Source organism: Micrasema longulum, unplaced genomic scaffold (assembly GCF_059751315.1).
Source record: "Micrasema longulum isolate JH-2025_06_02 unplaced genomic scaffold, ASM5975131v1 h1tg002305l, whole genome shotgun sequence".
In the NCBI taxonomy this organism is placed as follows: domain Eukaryota; kingdom Metazoa; phylum Arthropoda; class Insecta; order Trichoptera; family Brachycentridae; genus Micrasema; species Micrasema longulum.
In genome coordinates, this window is record NW_028279457.1 from 170,578 (window position 1) to 184,964 (window position 14,387).

The 14,387-nt window shown below is 34.1% G+C and overlaps 1 protein-coding gene across 1 annotated transcript; it reads left to right on the plus strand.

Moving 5' to 3' along the window:
- Nucleotides 1–7,127: 7,127 nt before the first annotated feature.
- On the plus strand, nt 7,128–13,867 carry LOC148272538 (uncharacterized). The gene is made up of 3 exons (XM_088239923.1): nt 7,128–7,286; nt 8,494–9,178; nt 12,801–13,867. The coding sequence occupies exons 1-3, from the start codon at nt 7,257–7,259 to the stop codon at nt 13,745–13,747; spliced, it is 1,662 nt and encodes a 553-aa protein (XP_088096049.1). The 5' UTR covers nt 7,128–7,256; the 3' UTR covers nt 13,748–13,867.
- The last annotated feature ends 520 nt before the right edge of the window (nt 13,868–14,387 follow it).

Consider the following 14,387-nt stretch of genomic DNA (forward strand, 5'->3'; position numbering starts at 1 on the left):
ATTAGAAAATGGTATTCAAGTTGGGGTAGAGTGGGATTCATACCTCGGACCTCTGACCCGTGAATCCGCAACACTAGCCGCGGGACCACAACCCGATTATTGTTTTGTGGGGTATTTTAAATTTGTACAGCATACGGAATTCTCCCAATCTTGGCTCCAATTTGCGTTTTTGTGATTTAGCCAAATATTGAAAATTCGAGGGTTATTTTTAAGAAGTTATAAATAACTCACTTTTAGAAAATGAGAGTCGAGTTGTGGTAGAGTGGGATTTGAACTGGTCTACAACACTAGCCACAGGACCACAACTCGGTTCCGGTTCTGGCATGTCCTTACCGCCAGAAAGAGACTTAATATTTATTGTGGAATCAGTAATACCTATGAATCTTTTCGAGCAATGATTTTTTATTTTACAAAAATACACGTTTGTAATAAATGTCTTAATGACATTCAAGAACTATGTTTACGTAACGTTCTAATTTATATTTTATTTTTTTGATAAAAGTAATTCTGTTTATAAAACATTTTCAACAAAAAAAATATTTGGTGTATAAATACACATATACAGGGTGTTCTTTAAACCCTGTCACATCCGAAACCACGATGATCAGTATGGGCAAGAAGACGTATTGGCATATTTAAAAAAATATTTAGAACGAAGAAAGTTTGTAAAAATAAAATATTAAAAAGAACAAATGGTTGCTTACTTCTGCAGGGGAGAAGCAAGGGGGGCGCGGCAGCGTGGTTAACGGTGTGTCAGACTCCCCCCTCCTCGTTTCTCTCCAGCAGAAGTTAGCAACCATTTGTTTTTTAAATATTTTGTTTTAAAAAATTTTATTCGTTCTAAAAATTTATTTTAATGTGCCAATATGTCTTCTTGCTCAGACCGATCATCGTGGTTTCAGATGTGACAGGGTTTACAGAACACCCTTTATATATAAGGCCATAAAAGAACATAATATGGGTAACAACATTTATTTAATTTAATTTAAGGTTAAGACAGGAATCTGGCAATTTATCGCAAAAGACAATTTAAAAGCGATATTACTTCAAGTATGATATCTAATGCTACTCACATTACTGGTAGTCAGGATATTGCAGATCTTTTTGTTAATCATTTTTCTTCTGTATATTCTGTTAACAATATTTCCTTTGCTCCAAATAACCCTTCCCTGAATTATATAGATACTGTAGGTATTAGTAAGTGTAAAATATCTATTGGTGAAGTATTTTATTGTTTAACAGATTAAGCAGGAAAAAATGTATTGATCTTGATGGTGAGCCTGAATTGTTGTTACATAATATATGCAAATTTATTTTGTCAACACCCATTTGTATATTGTATAGTATGTCTCTTTCTTGTGGCATATTTCCTGATTCTTGGAAAACTTCATATATCAGGCCAATTTTTAAGTTTGGCGACAAGTTTGATGTCAAAAATTATAGACCCATATCAATTTTATCAATTGTTCCAAAAATATTTGAATCTATTAACAACAACAAAAAATAACACCTGTTTTCAAAAATGTATTGATAGATCAACAACATGAATTTAAAGCTGCCAAATCCACTACAAACAATCTGCTTGCTTATACTACTGCTATCACTTGTGCTCTTAAAGACAATTTTCAGGCTGATGTGCTTTATATAGACTTTTCTAAAGCTTTCGATAAAGTCAATCACACTAAAATACTAGCCATTGGTATAAAAAATACTTTATAATCATTTTTCAGGTCTTACCTAAGTGAAAGAAAACAGTTGATTCAAATGAATAATTCCCTGTCTTCTCCAATCACTGTTACTTCTGGGGTACCTCAAGGAAGTAACTACCTTGCTCCATTATTATTTAATATTTTTATAAACGATATTATCAATGCTTTTCAAAATACAAAATTCCGACTTTTTACAAGTGACAACAAGATACTTAAATTTATTGAATCTTCCAATAATTGTATTCGTTTTCAACACGATATTATTTGTTTTAATGAATGGTGCGATATCAATTTTCTTCAACTTAACATTGACAAATGTAAAATAATATATTTTTCGTGACGAAAAAAACCTATACAATTCAACTACAAACTAAAAAATACTTCTCTTTCAATGGTTTCGTCAAAAAAGGATCTTGGCATTACTTTAGATAGTAAACTCTCCTATCGTGAACACATTGATAATATTGTAAACAAATCTCTCAAACTTCTCGGTTTTATCAATAGAATGATGACGGACTTCAAAAATATTAATAGCATCAAAAATCTTTATTGCTCACTAGTTCGACCCCATCTAGAATACGTTTCTCCTATTTGGTATCCATTCTACGGGACTCATATTGACCATAACGAGTTTGTCCAATACCGTTTTCTAAGAAAAGTGGCATGGTTGCTCGGATTACAAAGGGGTAATTATTCGTATTTTGAAATAGAGCAATCTCTTAATCCGTCTTCATTGGAGAGACGTAGAACTGAGATGGACCTTATATGCATTTTCAAAATACTTAATGCTTTACGTGATGTCCCATCTCTGTCGCAAAAAAAATATTTTCATGTTCCCAACCATGTCACCAGAAGTCAAAATCTGCTGTTTATTAAATCTTCGAAGAGGAACTTTTGTTTTTATGCCCCAATGTCCAGAAAATATAGATTAGTCAATTCATCACACGACTTGGAATTTTTTGGGATATATTTACTAAAACAGTGTTAGATAAAGTTGGATTGGCATGGTTTAGCTCGAAGTCTTATGTCTATCGTTTTTATGAATATATTGTATACCATCATTGTATTGCCCTTGTTTGTCTTTGCTACATAGTTTTATGTTTTTTTTGTTCAGTTTTTTGTATTTATGTATCTTCATGTAACTGTTGTAATTGGCTTATGCCGTATACAGGGTGTTCTTCAAACCCTGTCACACCGAAACCACGATGTTCAGTATGAGCAAGAAGACATATTGGCCCATTAAAATATATTTTTTGAATGAATAAAATTGACAAAAATAAAATATCAAATAAAACAACTGGTAGCTAACTTCTGCACGGGAGATACGAGAAAGGGGGAGGGGGAAGTCTGATACACTGTCAACCGCGCGGCCACGCCCCCCTCGCTTCTTCCCGGCAGAAGTCAGCAACCATTTGTTTTTTAAATATTTTATTTAAAAAAAAATTCTTCATTCTAATTATTTTTTTAAATATGCTAATATGTAATACCCATACTAATCATCGTGGTTTCGGGTGTGACAGGGTTTAAAGAACACGCTGTATATAACAATAAATAAATAAATAATTAAATTAGTTTGAAATGAAATATGCATACAATGTTATTATTATAAATATTATTAGAGCACATATTTTTGTGGCCATTGCATCAAGGTAAAAAATAAAATAAATATAAAAAGTGTATTATTCAATCATAATTATTACATTAATATTCGTTTTTTTATTATCTCAGCAATAGAAGCCAAGCTGTTGTTCTTGGTGGTTTTCGATCTGAGTTTGCTGATATTTCCTCCGGAGTACCCCAGGGTTCACATTTGGGACCATTGTTTTACAATGCGTATCTCTATGATATTTATGTTGTATTTATGAACGCAAGATTTTTGATGTACGCAGATGATAAAAAAATATACTTCAAAGTTAAGAATCCCCTTGACTGTCTTAAACTTCAAGATGATCTAAACCGTTTGACAGAATACTATTTGAAAAATCGTATTAACGTCAATGTATCAAAGTGTTTGCTTATTTCTTTTTCGCGAGGTCAACATCCAATCCCATATCATTATATATTATCAAACCAACCTGTTCAGAGAGTTGATACCGTACGCGATCTGGGTGTTATTCTTGATAGCAAACTTACATTTGAGAATCACTTCGATGACATACTGACCCGTGCACATAGAAACCTTGGTTTTGTACTTCGTACATGTCAGGTATTTAATGATATCGCGTGTATTAAAATGGTCTACTTTGCTCATGTTCGCAGTTTGCTCGAGTATGCCTCTTCTGTTTGGTCTCCACAATATGTCACACATAAAGAAAAGTTTGAGAAAATTCAATGGACATTTCTTAGACATCTTAACTGGAGATGCAGGTATACCGATCTCAATTATATGTCTTCCTGCAAAAAACACCACTTGCTTACTTTAGAAGATCGCCGTCTACTGTTGGACATGGGGGTGCTTCATGACATACTCAGTGGACGCCTTGATAGTCCGGCTCTTTTGTCAGAGTTATCATTAAATGTCCCCAGCTACCGCACCCGTCACACGTCGAGCTCTCTATTTCATGTGCCAGCAGTTCGTACGAACTATGCCCAGAACTCTCCACTTATACGTTTTGCTAGTGAATATAATTTGAACTTTCCCCTTATTGATCCATTTGATTGTAAAAAAATAACATTTAAAATGCGCGTCTTAAAACATTCTTTTTTGTCTTATACTTAGTTTCAATAATAAAGTTTTATTTTATTTTATTAAATTTTATCTCTATTTCTTAATATTTTATATATATTTATATTTTCGATACCTGACACCCTCTTTCCAATATAACACCCACACACCCACCCTCTCACTCACTTACACTCACACAAACACACTAGTATGTATTGTACGTGTATTTAATGTATTTCTGTGGATATCTGTCATTGGTTTTATTCTCTGTATATGTTATTTGTTATATTTGTATTACATGTATTACTGTTGATATCCCCAATAAATAAAAAATAAAATAAAATAAAAATTCGTAAAGTAAACTTTTTTGGTAAGAGCTTATATCCAAATTTATTGCTTATGTGTTTATCTAGACTTCGTACAAATAAAAGGCTTTTAATTTTCACTTTTTTAACAACATATTGTTCGCTTCTTGGAGATGATGTTAATTGTTTAAATGGACAGTGTTCTAAACAAAGAAATGGTATTTAAAACAAAAGAGAAAGTCTTTTAGTTCTGAAGTTAACACCATTTCTTAGCAACAAGATAGGTACCTAATGGATATGACGAATGTATAAATTTATGAAAATAAAAATATTGAGAAAAATATTTACTTAAACGCGAAACTTTGAGACTCCATAGAGCTAAAAGTTCTGGGTTGAGTTGGGACAAAACAAACATATTGTAAACAAAACAATAATATAAATCTGAATATATAAATCAAACACTGATTTGAGTCTACTCATTTAATTTATTTTGTTTTGTAAAATTATTATACGGAGTTCTACAAAATAAACGCTAATTCTATAATAAAAAATCTTAATCGCTGAACACTAAAATCCATCTGTTAACCGAGGCGTAGATTGTAAATATTATCAAAGAATTCGGAGATTTTTTAAAATTATAGATACTGACTCAGTTATAATTTTAGGCAAATTATTTACTAGCTTTTAGTATTAAGCAGAAATTACTTAATTAATTAGTTATGTCGTTTAACTACAATAATTTTTACTAAACTACAAATGATATATAAATATGGATATTTTTTTTAAACAAAAGCCATGCTTCAATTTGAAATCAAAAGTAAAACTTTGCCTCATAAAAAAGAGATTAATATTAATATAATGTAACCTTAATATTTACCTATAAAAATATGCATTGAAAAAAAAAACAGTAGGTATAAAATAAATATGAAAAAATTTAAGAATTAAAAAGCAAATTGCAAATATTGTATTAACAAATCATTATTAAAAATAAATAATGAAAATTCAATTATCGTAAGTGTATGCACAAGTGAATTTATATATATATATACCTGGGTTCCGATTACAATGGGAAGTTAATAGAGTTATCTTCGATTATCTATAAAGTATCAATGTATCTTCGTCGGTATCTTGTATGTGAAAATTCAGAGTTTTTTCAAACATTTTTATAATGTCTTTGATTTGCCTCGTGCAAACAGCAAACACTACAATTCGTAGTTCTAAAGTTAAAATTATTTTATATGTTTTTCAGTTTGCACGAGTGCTTTTTGCTATTTGGTGACTTATTTCCCCCCGCAACCCTAAAAAAACTGGATTTCGAGCTTTACATATTACGAGCATCCCCTTTTCAGACTCCCCGCAGTATCTTAACGCTAACGAGTGACGTGACATTAAATCAGTGCTATTCAATGCGTCACAGTAAACGCGTCACAGTGAAAGTATCACAATGTCATACAGCATCCACTCGCGACAGTATTTGATAAAAAAATGAATGAATTTCGCAGAAAAATAGAAATATGTATTATGAAACCGTTTTATAAACACTCCCATGACAATCATAATGCCATTTAAAAATACATCAGTCGTATTTATAGCGTTTTAGTTGGAGTTTTCCTGGTACCCCCCTCAGGATAAAACACCTCAGGATGTCTCTCACCTGTTGATGCTTCGCCCTTTTTTTTAGCTTTTAGAGACAACAGCTGGAGGCGTGATGCAGAAGTTTGGACGAGGACCGACCTACGCGACATCAGATCAGTGATACGCCATCATTTCATACTTCACATGAACTCACACGAGAGGTAGTATCTTACACAGTCAAGTTAGCGCAGGACATTGGTAAAATAAACCAAAGTGGTACATGCTGAACACTCTTCAAGTGGAACGGAAGGCCTGTTGATGACTGTCAACAAGCAGGCTTCTTATGAAGATTTTTAAGTGATTTCCTCTTCACAAGAGCAAATGCTGAGAAGTTCTTGATTGAGCCCACCATAGAATATCCCTCAGCATCCCAACATTGAAAGAGAAAATAGAAGCTTCTTAAAAGCAGAAAAAAACAACTTAAAGAAATATAAACCTTGTACATAATAAGTAAGTTGCAACTAACTAAATAAATGCAACTTCCATCTAAAAAAAAATCCCCCCTCAGGAACTCGGGAATTTTTTTCACCTTCGGACTCGAAAAGGTTAAGATACTTACTCTTTTGACTTCCCATTATAAACGGGGTCCTGTTACTTAAGATTCCTACATGTATTTAAACGTGAAGTGCCTATTCGTGTTACCTTGTCACCGATACACCGCTTCGTCTTGCATTAAATTACATACTTAAAGTACACACATTGTACGTAAGCACCCATGGTAATAGTATCTGTATCATACTCGGGTACCTACTCTAATGGAAAGAAGAAAGTCAAATTGAAATTTCACTCAGTTTACGAGAAGGCTTTGTGATCAGTTTCTTTCGAGACTTTGAGAGGAGTAATCGCTTTTCGATTTAGCACTTCTGTACTCGCTACAGCGCTCAAAGTAAATAGGAAAGCAAATTTGTTTCTGAAGAATAAATTTCAAGTGTCATTTTCGCGATGGAAGTTTTGATAGGATTTCAAATTACGGTGAGGATATCAAAGGATTTTTGGCTTCCATATTTTTCAAAGACACCCACGCGTTTCGCCGCAAGCAAAACATTTTTCAAAATAAATATTTGCGTTGCTATTATTCCTCAAAACATTTCAACTCTGGACCATTTTCAGATATAAGTCGTAAATTGTCGTGTTATAAAATGGCCCATTTCTCACCACGTTAAAATCCACTAGGCACGAAAAATATCATAGGGGGATTGATCCATTGTTTTGCTACATTTTTTACATTGTTTTAATTTGTTAAATGCCCGGCAAATGCAATAACCAGTATTTGCACCATGGCGCCAACTAATCTCCACTCGATTTCTTTTTGTATGATTTTTACTTGAGTGTACCCGCTAAAATACAAAAGATAAATAATGTCGATCCACCCAAATTTAATGTGCCGTGAGGATTTGGGATACGTGTGAAACGGGCCAACGGGAAACATAATTAGGCTACGAAATCAGGCGAAAATCCACACGGCACGATAATATAACATAGGGTGGATTGATATTTATTGTATTATATTTTTTTTTAGTTACATAAACTGAATGCCATTTAAATTCAACAACCAGTACACGATAACGTCGACGAATCTACACTCGAGATCTTTTTGCAGCGTTTTTACCTGAGAGTAGGGGCTGAATAAAATAAAATAAAAAAATGCAATAAATTAATCTCAATCCATTTAAAATTTTCCGGGGCTTATATTACATCATACATTATTTGGCACCCCCCGTGGTGTAGTGGGTAAAACGCTTGCCTCGCTGGGTTCGTTTTCCGGTGTTTATTTCAAGCCTGTATGCTCTGTGCTCTATTTTACCACTGTAATTGAGCCTTTGGCCTGTTGCTGTTCTGACGCAAAAATGAGACATTTAAAAAATATTTTTTTTATTTAATAAAAAAAATAAAATATTCGCGTTCTTATGGTTTACCCCAATATTTGATTTTGAGGTCCATTTTTAACGAGTTGTAAATAATTCACTGTTAGAAATAGGAATCAAGTTGGGGTAGTCTCGGACTCGCGGACCTTTGACCCGTGAGTACGAGACACTAGCCACAAGACCACAACCCGACTATACTCTAAAAATAGTATAAATTCTTATATGTTAATTTAAATAATTCCCCAGGGGAATCCAGTCCTTATCAACAATAATTTAAACAGACTCAAGTATTGTGAAATTTATTATTTTTACAGATGGCCATGGTAACAGTTTGTAATGCTCTTTCACAACCAAATATCTTCTTAAGTCCAATGCTGCAACCACCTTTTAGAGAACCAAAAATATTTAACAGAAATACCTTTAAATCCATTAAATATGATACAAATCTGAATATAATTCACTCACATTACAATAAACAAACTACCGAAAACGGCTGGAAACCAATAAATGACCCAAGAACACTATATTCAACTAACCATCCAATTGATTATCAAACAAATGATAGAATATTAGTATTTGGAAAAGATGATAGTTTCAGAAACAATAGAACATCTGCATTTGATCAAGGATTTTACAATATACCAGTGCAAGCTAAATTGCGTTTTCAGACAAATCAGAATAAAAACCAATCAATTGGAAAAAGCTCAGGACTTGGAGGTTATTCTTCATTATCTTTACCAAAGTCAAAAGTAGCGTCCTTAAAGCTTAATTCGACGATTGAAAATTCAAGCAGTTTTGTAAGGAACGGGCTCGCGAGGAATCAAGAGAAGTTAGATGGAAGGATAGAAGAAACAATATCAAAAGTTTTAAAGGAGTTTGAAGGGAATCTCAGTAGGATTTTGGAGAAAGCAGTTGCTAACGTCAATTCAAAGGATACTGTACCGAGCGAATCTAGAAATACCGCGAAACAAAGTGAAATCAAACGGATCGCTATTCCAGGTATGTAAATATTACATAAATTACCGTTATTTGATTTGAATTACTGCACAAAACTCGTAGGCTTAAGATACATTTTATTTTAATTTTCGTGTCCCGATCGGGAATCGAACCCGGAACCTTCCGTGTGCGCGACAAGCGTCTTGGCCATTACACACAGGAGGCCGCGAATAATTTTAATACCAATGATTTAATGATGGATTCAAATAATCTCTATGTAAATATTTTATGATGTTCTGTACTAACGATTTGTAAAAGACAATAATTATGAAACGAAGTACTGTTAAGATATTTTACACATATACAAAACATACCGACTCTTTCAAATATCAACAATATTTTGAGTTTGTCTAAATTTTGTAGACAACGACTGGATGCAACTCCCCGGGAGCTGTTAAAATTAACATATTACAACAGAGATGAAAAACATTTTAGAGAAGGTAATATAGAAGTCTAGGAATGTTACATACATATATAGTGAATGTTACACAGTGCGTAAAGTGGCCACTTGACAGGTTATAAGCCCTGTAGATGCCTAGACTTCTATATTACCTTCTCTAAAATGTTTTTCATCTCTGTTGTAATATGTTAATATTAACAGCTCCTCAAGTAGTTGAATCCAGTCCATGTCTACGAAAATTTGGACAAACTTATAATATTGTTGATAAATCCACCTAGTCCACGAAGAAGTAGAGAAATTGAAAAAATAACATTTTCAGGCGTTGCCTAGTATGTAGGTGAAATAATTCAATTAGATGAATCTCACCCGCATAAATAAAGGTTTCAGCTCTTTAACTTCACAAACATCAACAGATAAAATAATTAAGGGATTTGGATGCTCAAATATGGGCAGAATGGTGTATGTTACACAGTGTGTAAAGTGGTCACTTAAACCAGCCAATGACAGGTTATAAGGCCTGTAGACGCCTAGACTTCCATATTACCTTCTCTAAAATGTTCTTCATCTCTGTAGTAATATGCTAATATTAACAGCTCCCCAAGGAGTTGAATCCAGTCCTTGTCTACGAAAATTTGGACAAACTCAAAATATTGTTGATAAATCCACCTGGTCCACGAATAAGTAGAGAAATTGAAAAAATAACATTTTCAGGCGTTGCCTAGTATGTAGGTGAAATAATTCAATTACATGAATCTCACCCGCATAAATAAAGGTTTCAGATCTTTAACTTCACAAACATCAACAGATGAAAGAATTGAAGGGCTATAGATGTTCAAATATGGGCAGAATGGTGGATGTTATACTGTGTGTAAAGTGGCCACTTAAACCAGCCAATGACAGGTCATAAGCCCCGTAGATACCTAGACTTCTATATTAACTTCTCTAAAATGTTCTTCATCTTTGTTGTAATATGTTTCTTCTTTAATATATTTTATGTACCGATACATACTTTTATTTTTCTTGTTTCTATCCATCTTTTTATATTGATTTTTATTTTTGAATAACTTAACTCGTTACACTGTTATATTTTATATACACTGTTATACTTTTGCCGTATAAAATGAATAAAAAAATAATGTTTATACATTAATTGTAGTATGTATTTATATTAAATACTGTATTACTCTGTGCCCGGGCGGATGAAAAATGCAGTTCTGTTTGTGAAATAGGCCTACTCGTAGAACCCTGGACGAGTGCTTTCGACTCGATGGCTGCTCTCAGGTAAAAATCCTGATTAAGAAAATCGAGTAGAGATAAGCTCGCTTCGTCGTGTATGTGGCGCATTTGCCTATCATTTTTGAGATCCTGGGTTTGACTTCTGGACTGGCACTTGAATCTTTAGACTCGTTAGCTTACTTTCATGTAACTGCGCTGCATTTGGTTTACCAATCCATTGCCCTATGAACCAACTGTCGCATAATAATAATAAGAAAACGTACCCATAGTTAATAAGTTTGTTTATTTTGTACCAGGGATTCTCTTAGCGTACATCGATCATCAGTTACATGAAGTTAAGACGATTAGTTTTACGCTTCAGGTACCAGCCCAGGGACAGTGAAACATTGCATTGTTTAACCTTTAATAACAAATATATCCCGTCGACTCTGCTTGAAATCCAACCCAGGACCTAAAACATGGTTATGCAAATGCGCCCACCACTACACCACGTGGCCGACGTATCCCCTCTCGATTTTCTTTTTCATGATTTTTACTCGAGAGTAGCTATCGAGTCGAAAACACTCGTTTAGGGTTGAGGGCCCGTATTAAAATGGGAGGTTAACATTTGACTTCAATTTTATCTACCAATTGAATTGAAGTTTTCTGTATGAAAAACATGATATGCACAGAATATTTTTTCTTAACATGTTTTATTACAAGTTACTGACGAATATTATTAAAAAAATATACAAAAATACACATTTTCGTACATAAACATCGATTTTACTTTATACCGTCTCGATATCTGCCGATGAAGATAGCGTTTGTAATCACGGCCCTGGTTCTATTTCACACACAACTTTATTATTTAACCGCTTTGACACAGACAAAATACTTAGATATTATACCAAATAAAATATATCTGTTCAAAAAAAACAATCTGAATCCTTTAGCACTAGATCATTTTTTCTTACGAGTATTTATTTATTTTATTTATTTATTTATAAGTAGTTTATAACACAGTTTTTGAGACATAAGTCCTAACTCCGTTGGAAAAAAAGTCCTGTAATGAGTTGGGACGAGTAATTAGTTGACACAGCATACGAGTACATAATCACAAATATTATATTGGGTCAAAAACATTTTTTATTTAAAAAAAATGTATATGGCGCATCAATATGGTAAGCAGCAAACTAAAACATTCGGAAAATCATCAAGGAGTTTCCCACTCAAATCCCTCCCACTAAGGAAAATCTAGTCCTTAACTCCCCTCTTAAAAATAGTTTTTGTTCTTGAGAGCTTAATACGCTCGTCCAAAATATTAAATACTATAATAAAAGCTTTATCTAATTTTAATTATATTTCGCATTTTTAGCTTTAAATGGGTTGATCAACTGTTATTCGCTTTAATCCCAAATTATATTTAACGCTTTTCCTGGAACAAAATCATAACCCTTAAAACTGGGTCAATCTTCCCCTCAATTTAAATCAAATTCCATATTTTATATTCGTATAGGTCGTATTGAATATTATTACGTAGGCGTTGTGCGAGCTTTTCGCATACCCGAGCTTCCGCAGAGCGCCCTCGGCCTCTGCTTGGGCAAATAATTGACTCATGCATTATTCAAGCTATGATCAGATAATGTTGCAAGCTGGACGATATTGTCCGATGATCGGGACCGATAAACAAGTACAAGACGAGATGCTTAAGTGGACCATCACTCAAATTGATTTATCGGCAATACAGAACCCCTTTTCAATATTGAATTGGACAATAAATCGATTTTTTATTGAGTCCCGAATGGGTTTATATTGAGACAAATGCCCAATATTCATTGTAATAAAAACATGATTATAATAGCTTGTTTTAAGCACCTATAAAATTTACTGTTTTATTTGTGATTTATGATTCTCATAGCCTTCGATCTAGTAACACAAAATGAATAATTATGTAGAATCTACTATCGAAGTTTCTAATTTTTCATGACGCTTAACTGTAAATTTCAGAAAACCATCGGACATCAGCTGAGATTTATTCGCTTCCGCAACCAATACAATCCAATCCATCTATTTCCGGTCCTCCGTCCTTCACGTTGATTGGCCGCCGAGCTCCTCCCCTCGCAGATACAGGATACATCAGTCCCCCAATTCTAAATTTGAATTCAAATGGACACGGAAACGGAACTTCAGATTACAGCTTGGAGGATGGATACATCCAATGGGGACCAGCGGAAGTTAGTACTGCTAGAGGGGTCACACACAATCCTCAGAGATCATTAAATCCAGGACAATCAGCATACAAAAATAACACAAAAAGGGAAAATAATACGCCAATTAAAGTAAAATTAGTTACAGATGTACGATTAATTGATAACACATTGGCATACAGGCGTCCAGAAGATGTTGGAAATGTACCCAGTAAAGTATTAAAAAACAACGAATTGTCAAGCAAAATTTATTCCAAAACACGCTCAAACGAAAATACAGGTGAATACGTACTTGCGAAACAAGTAAATGATTTGTTTGATGGAAGATATCAAACGGAAGTATCGAGAAAACCGGAATTGAATATACGACGAGAAGAAGATAAATTTATCGCTAACGTCTCGGAAAGAATTGCAAAATCCAAAAGAAACTTAGAGATTGACGAAGATGATAGAACGGTGGCAGAAACAATTGTCAGAGACAGCAGAGTAGCCAAAAGAACGCCCGGGCGTCACACATCAATACACGTGAAAGGGCTAAGTGCTTTTAACCCCGGTTACAACTCTGCGGATCACTCGCCGCCCGACCCGTTCCTAGCACTGCTCTTGTCCCATTACGGGAGGTACTTGCCCGCGGGGAACGTTTTGACTTCCCAATACAGGAACTTGTACAGCTACCTAGCGAGCAACAACATTCACAACAATAAGCCCTTTGGAGCTTACAAGATTTACGAGGACGCTGACGGCTAAAGGCACAAGCGCAGAACTCCGATTTGGACGCAGCGCGTTAGGCACCAAAAAGTCAAAACTGCCAACCAGTCACACATCACCTCCAATCGTTACGGTTTGAAACTTTTTTTGAAGAGTCTCCCTAACAGTAAAAGTAATTCTCAATAACTTTTCTTCCATACGGTGTTGAATTGGTTCAAGTGATGGGCTCATAAACAATTGGATAACTAATCGAATTATTTAGGCCCGCGTCGATTGAACCTTGCTAGGGCTTGATTCAATCATTTCGGAGGCGATTATATCGTGTGTTCAAATCATATTTTATTTATTTGATTTGATTTAATTTCAACGCGGTAACATCTTGGTATTGCTTTTGAATTTTATTCTTATAAAGGTACCCCTACACAGTCATAAAAACGTCATCATTGCTGTTATTTATTAATGCCATAGGTACATTTTAACAATACATATTTTGAATCTGGTTGCGGTCCGGTGGCTAGTGTCGCGGACTCACGAATCAAAGGTTCGAGGTTCGAACCCCATTTTACCACAACTTGATTCCCATTTTCACTGAAAATGATCGGTTCAAAATTGAAAGGATATACTATAGGTAACATACGCAAATTCTTGAGTGGTATAATATAATTGTGTTCAGAAGTCA

Excerpts from the sequence above, each read along its gene's own strand:
- LOC148272538 (XM_088239923.1), top strand. The coding sequence starts at position 7,257 with ATGGAAGTTTTGATAGGATTTCAAATTACG. Across the intron at positions 7,287-8,493 it reads TGATAGGATTTCAAATTACG|ATGGCCATGGTAACAGTTTG; the intron begins GTGAGGATATCA and ends TTATTTTTACAG. Across the intron at positions 9,179-12,800 it reads CAAACGGATCGCTATTCCAG|AAAACCATCGGACATCAGCT; the intron begins GTATGTAAATAT and ends TGTAAATTTCAG.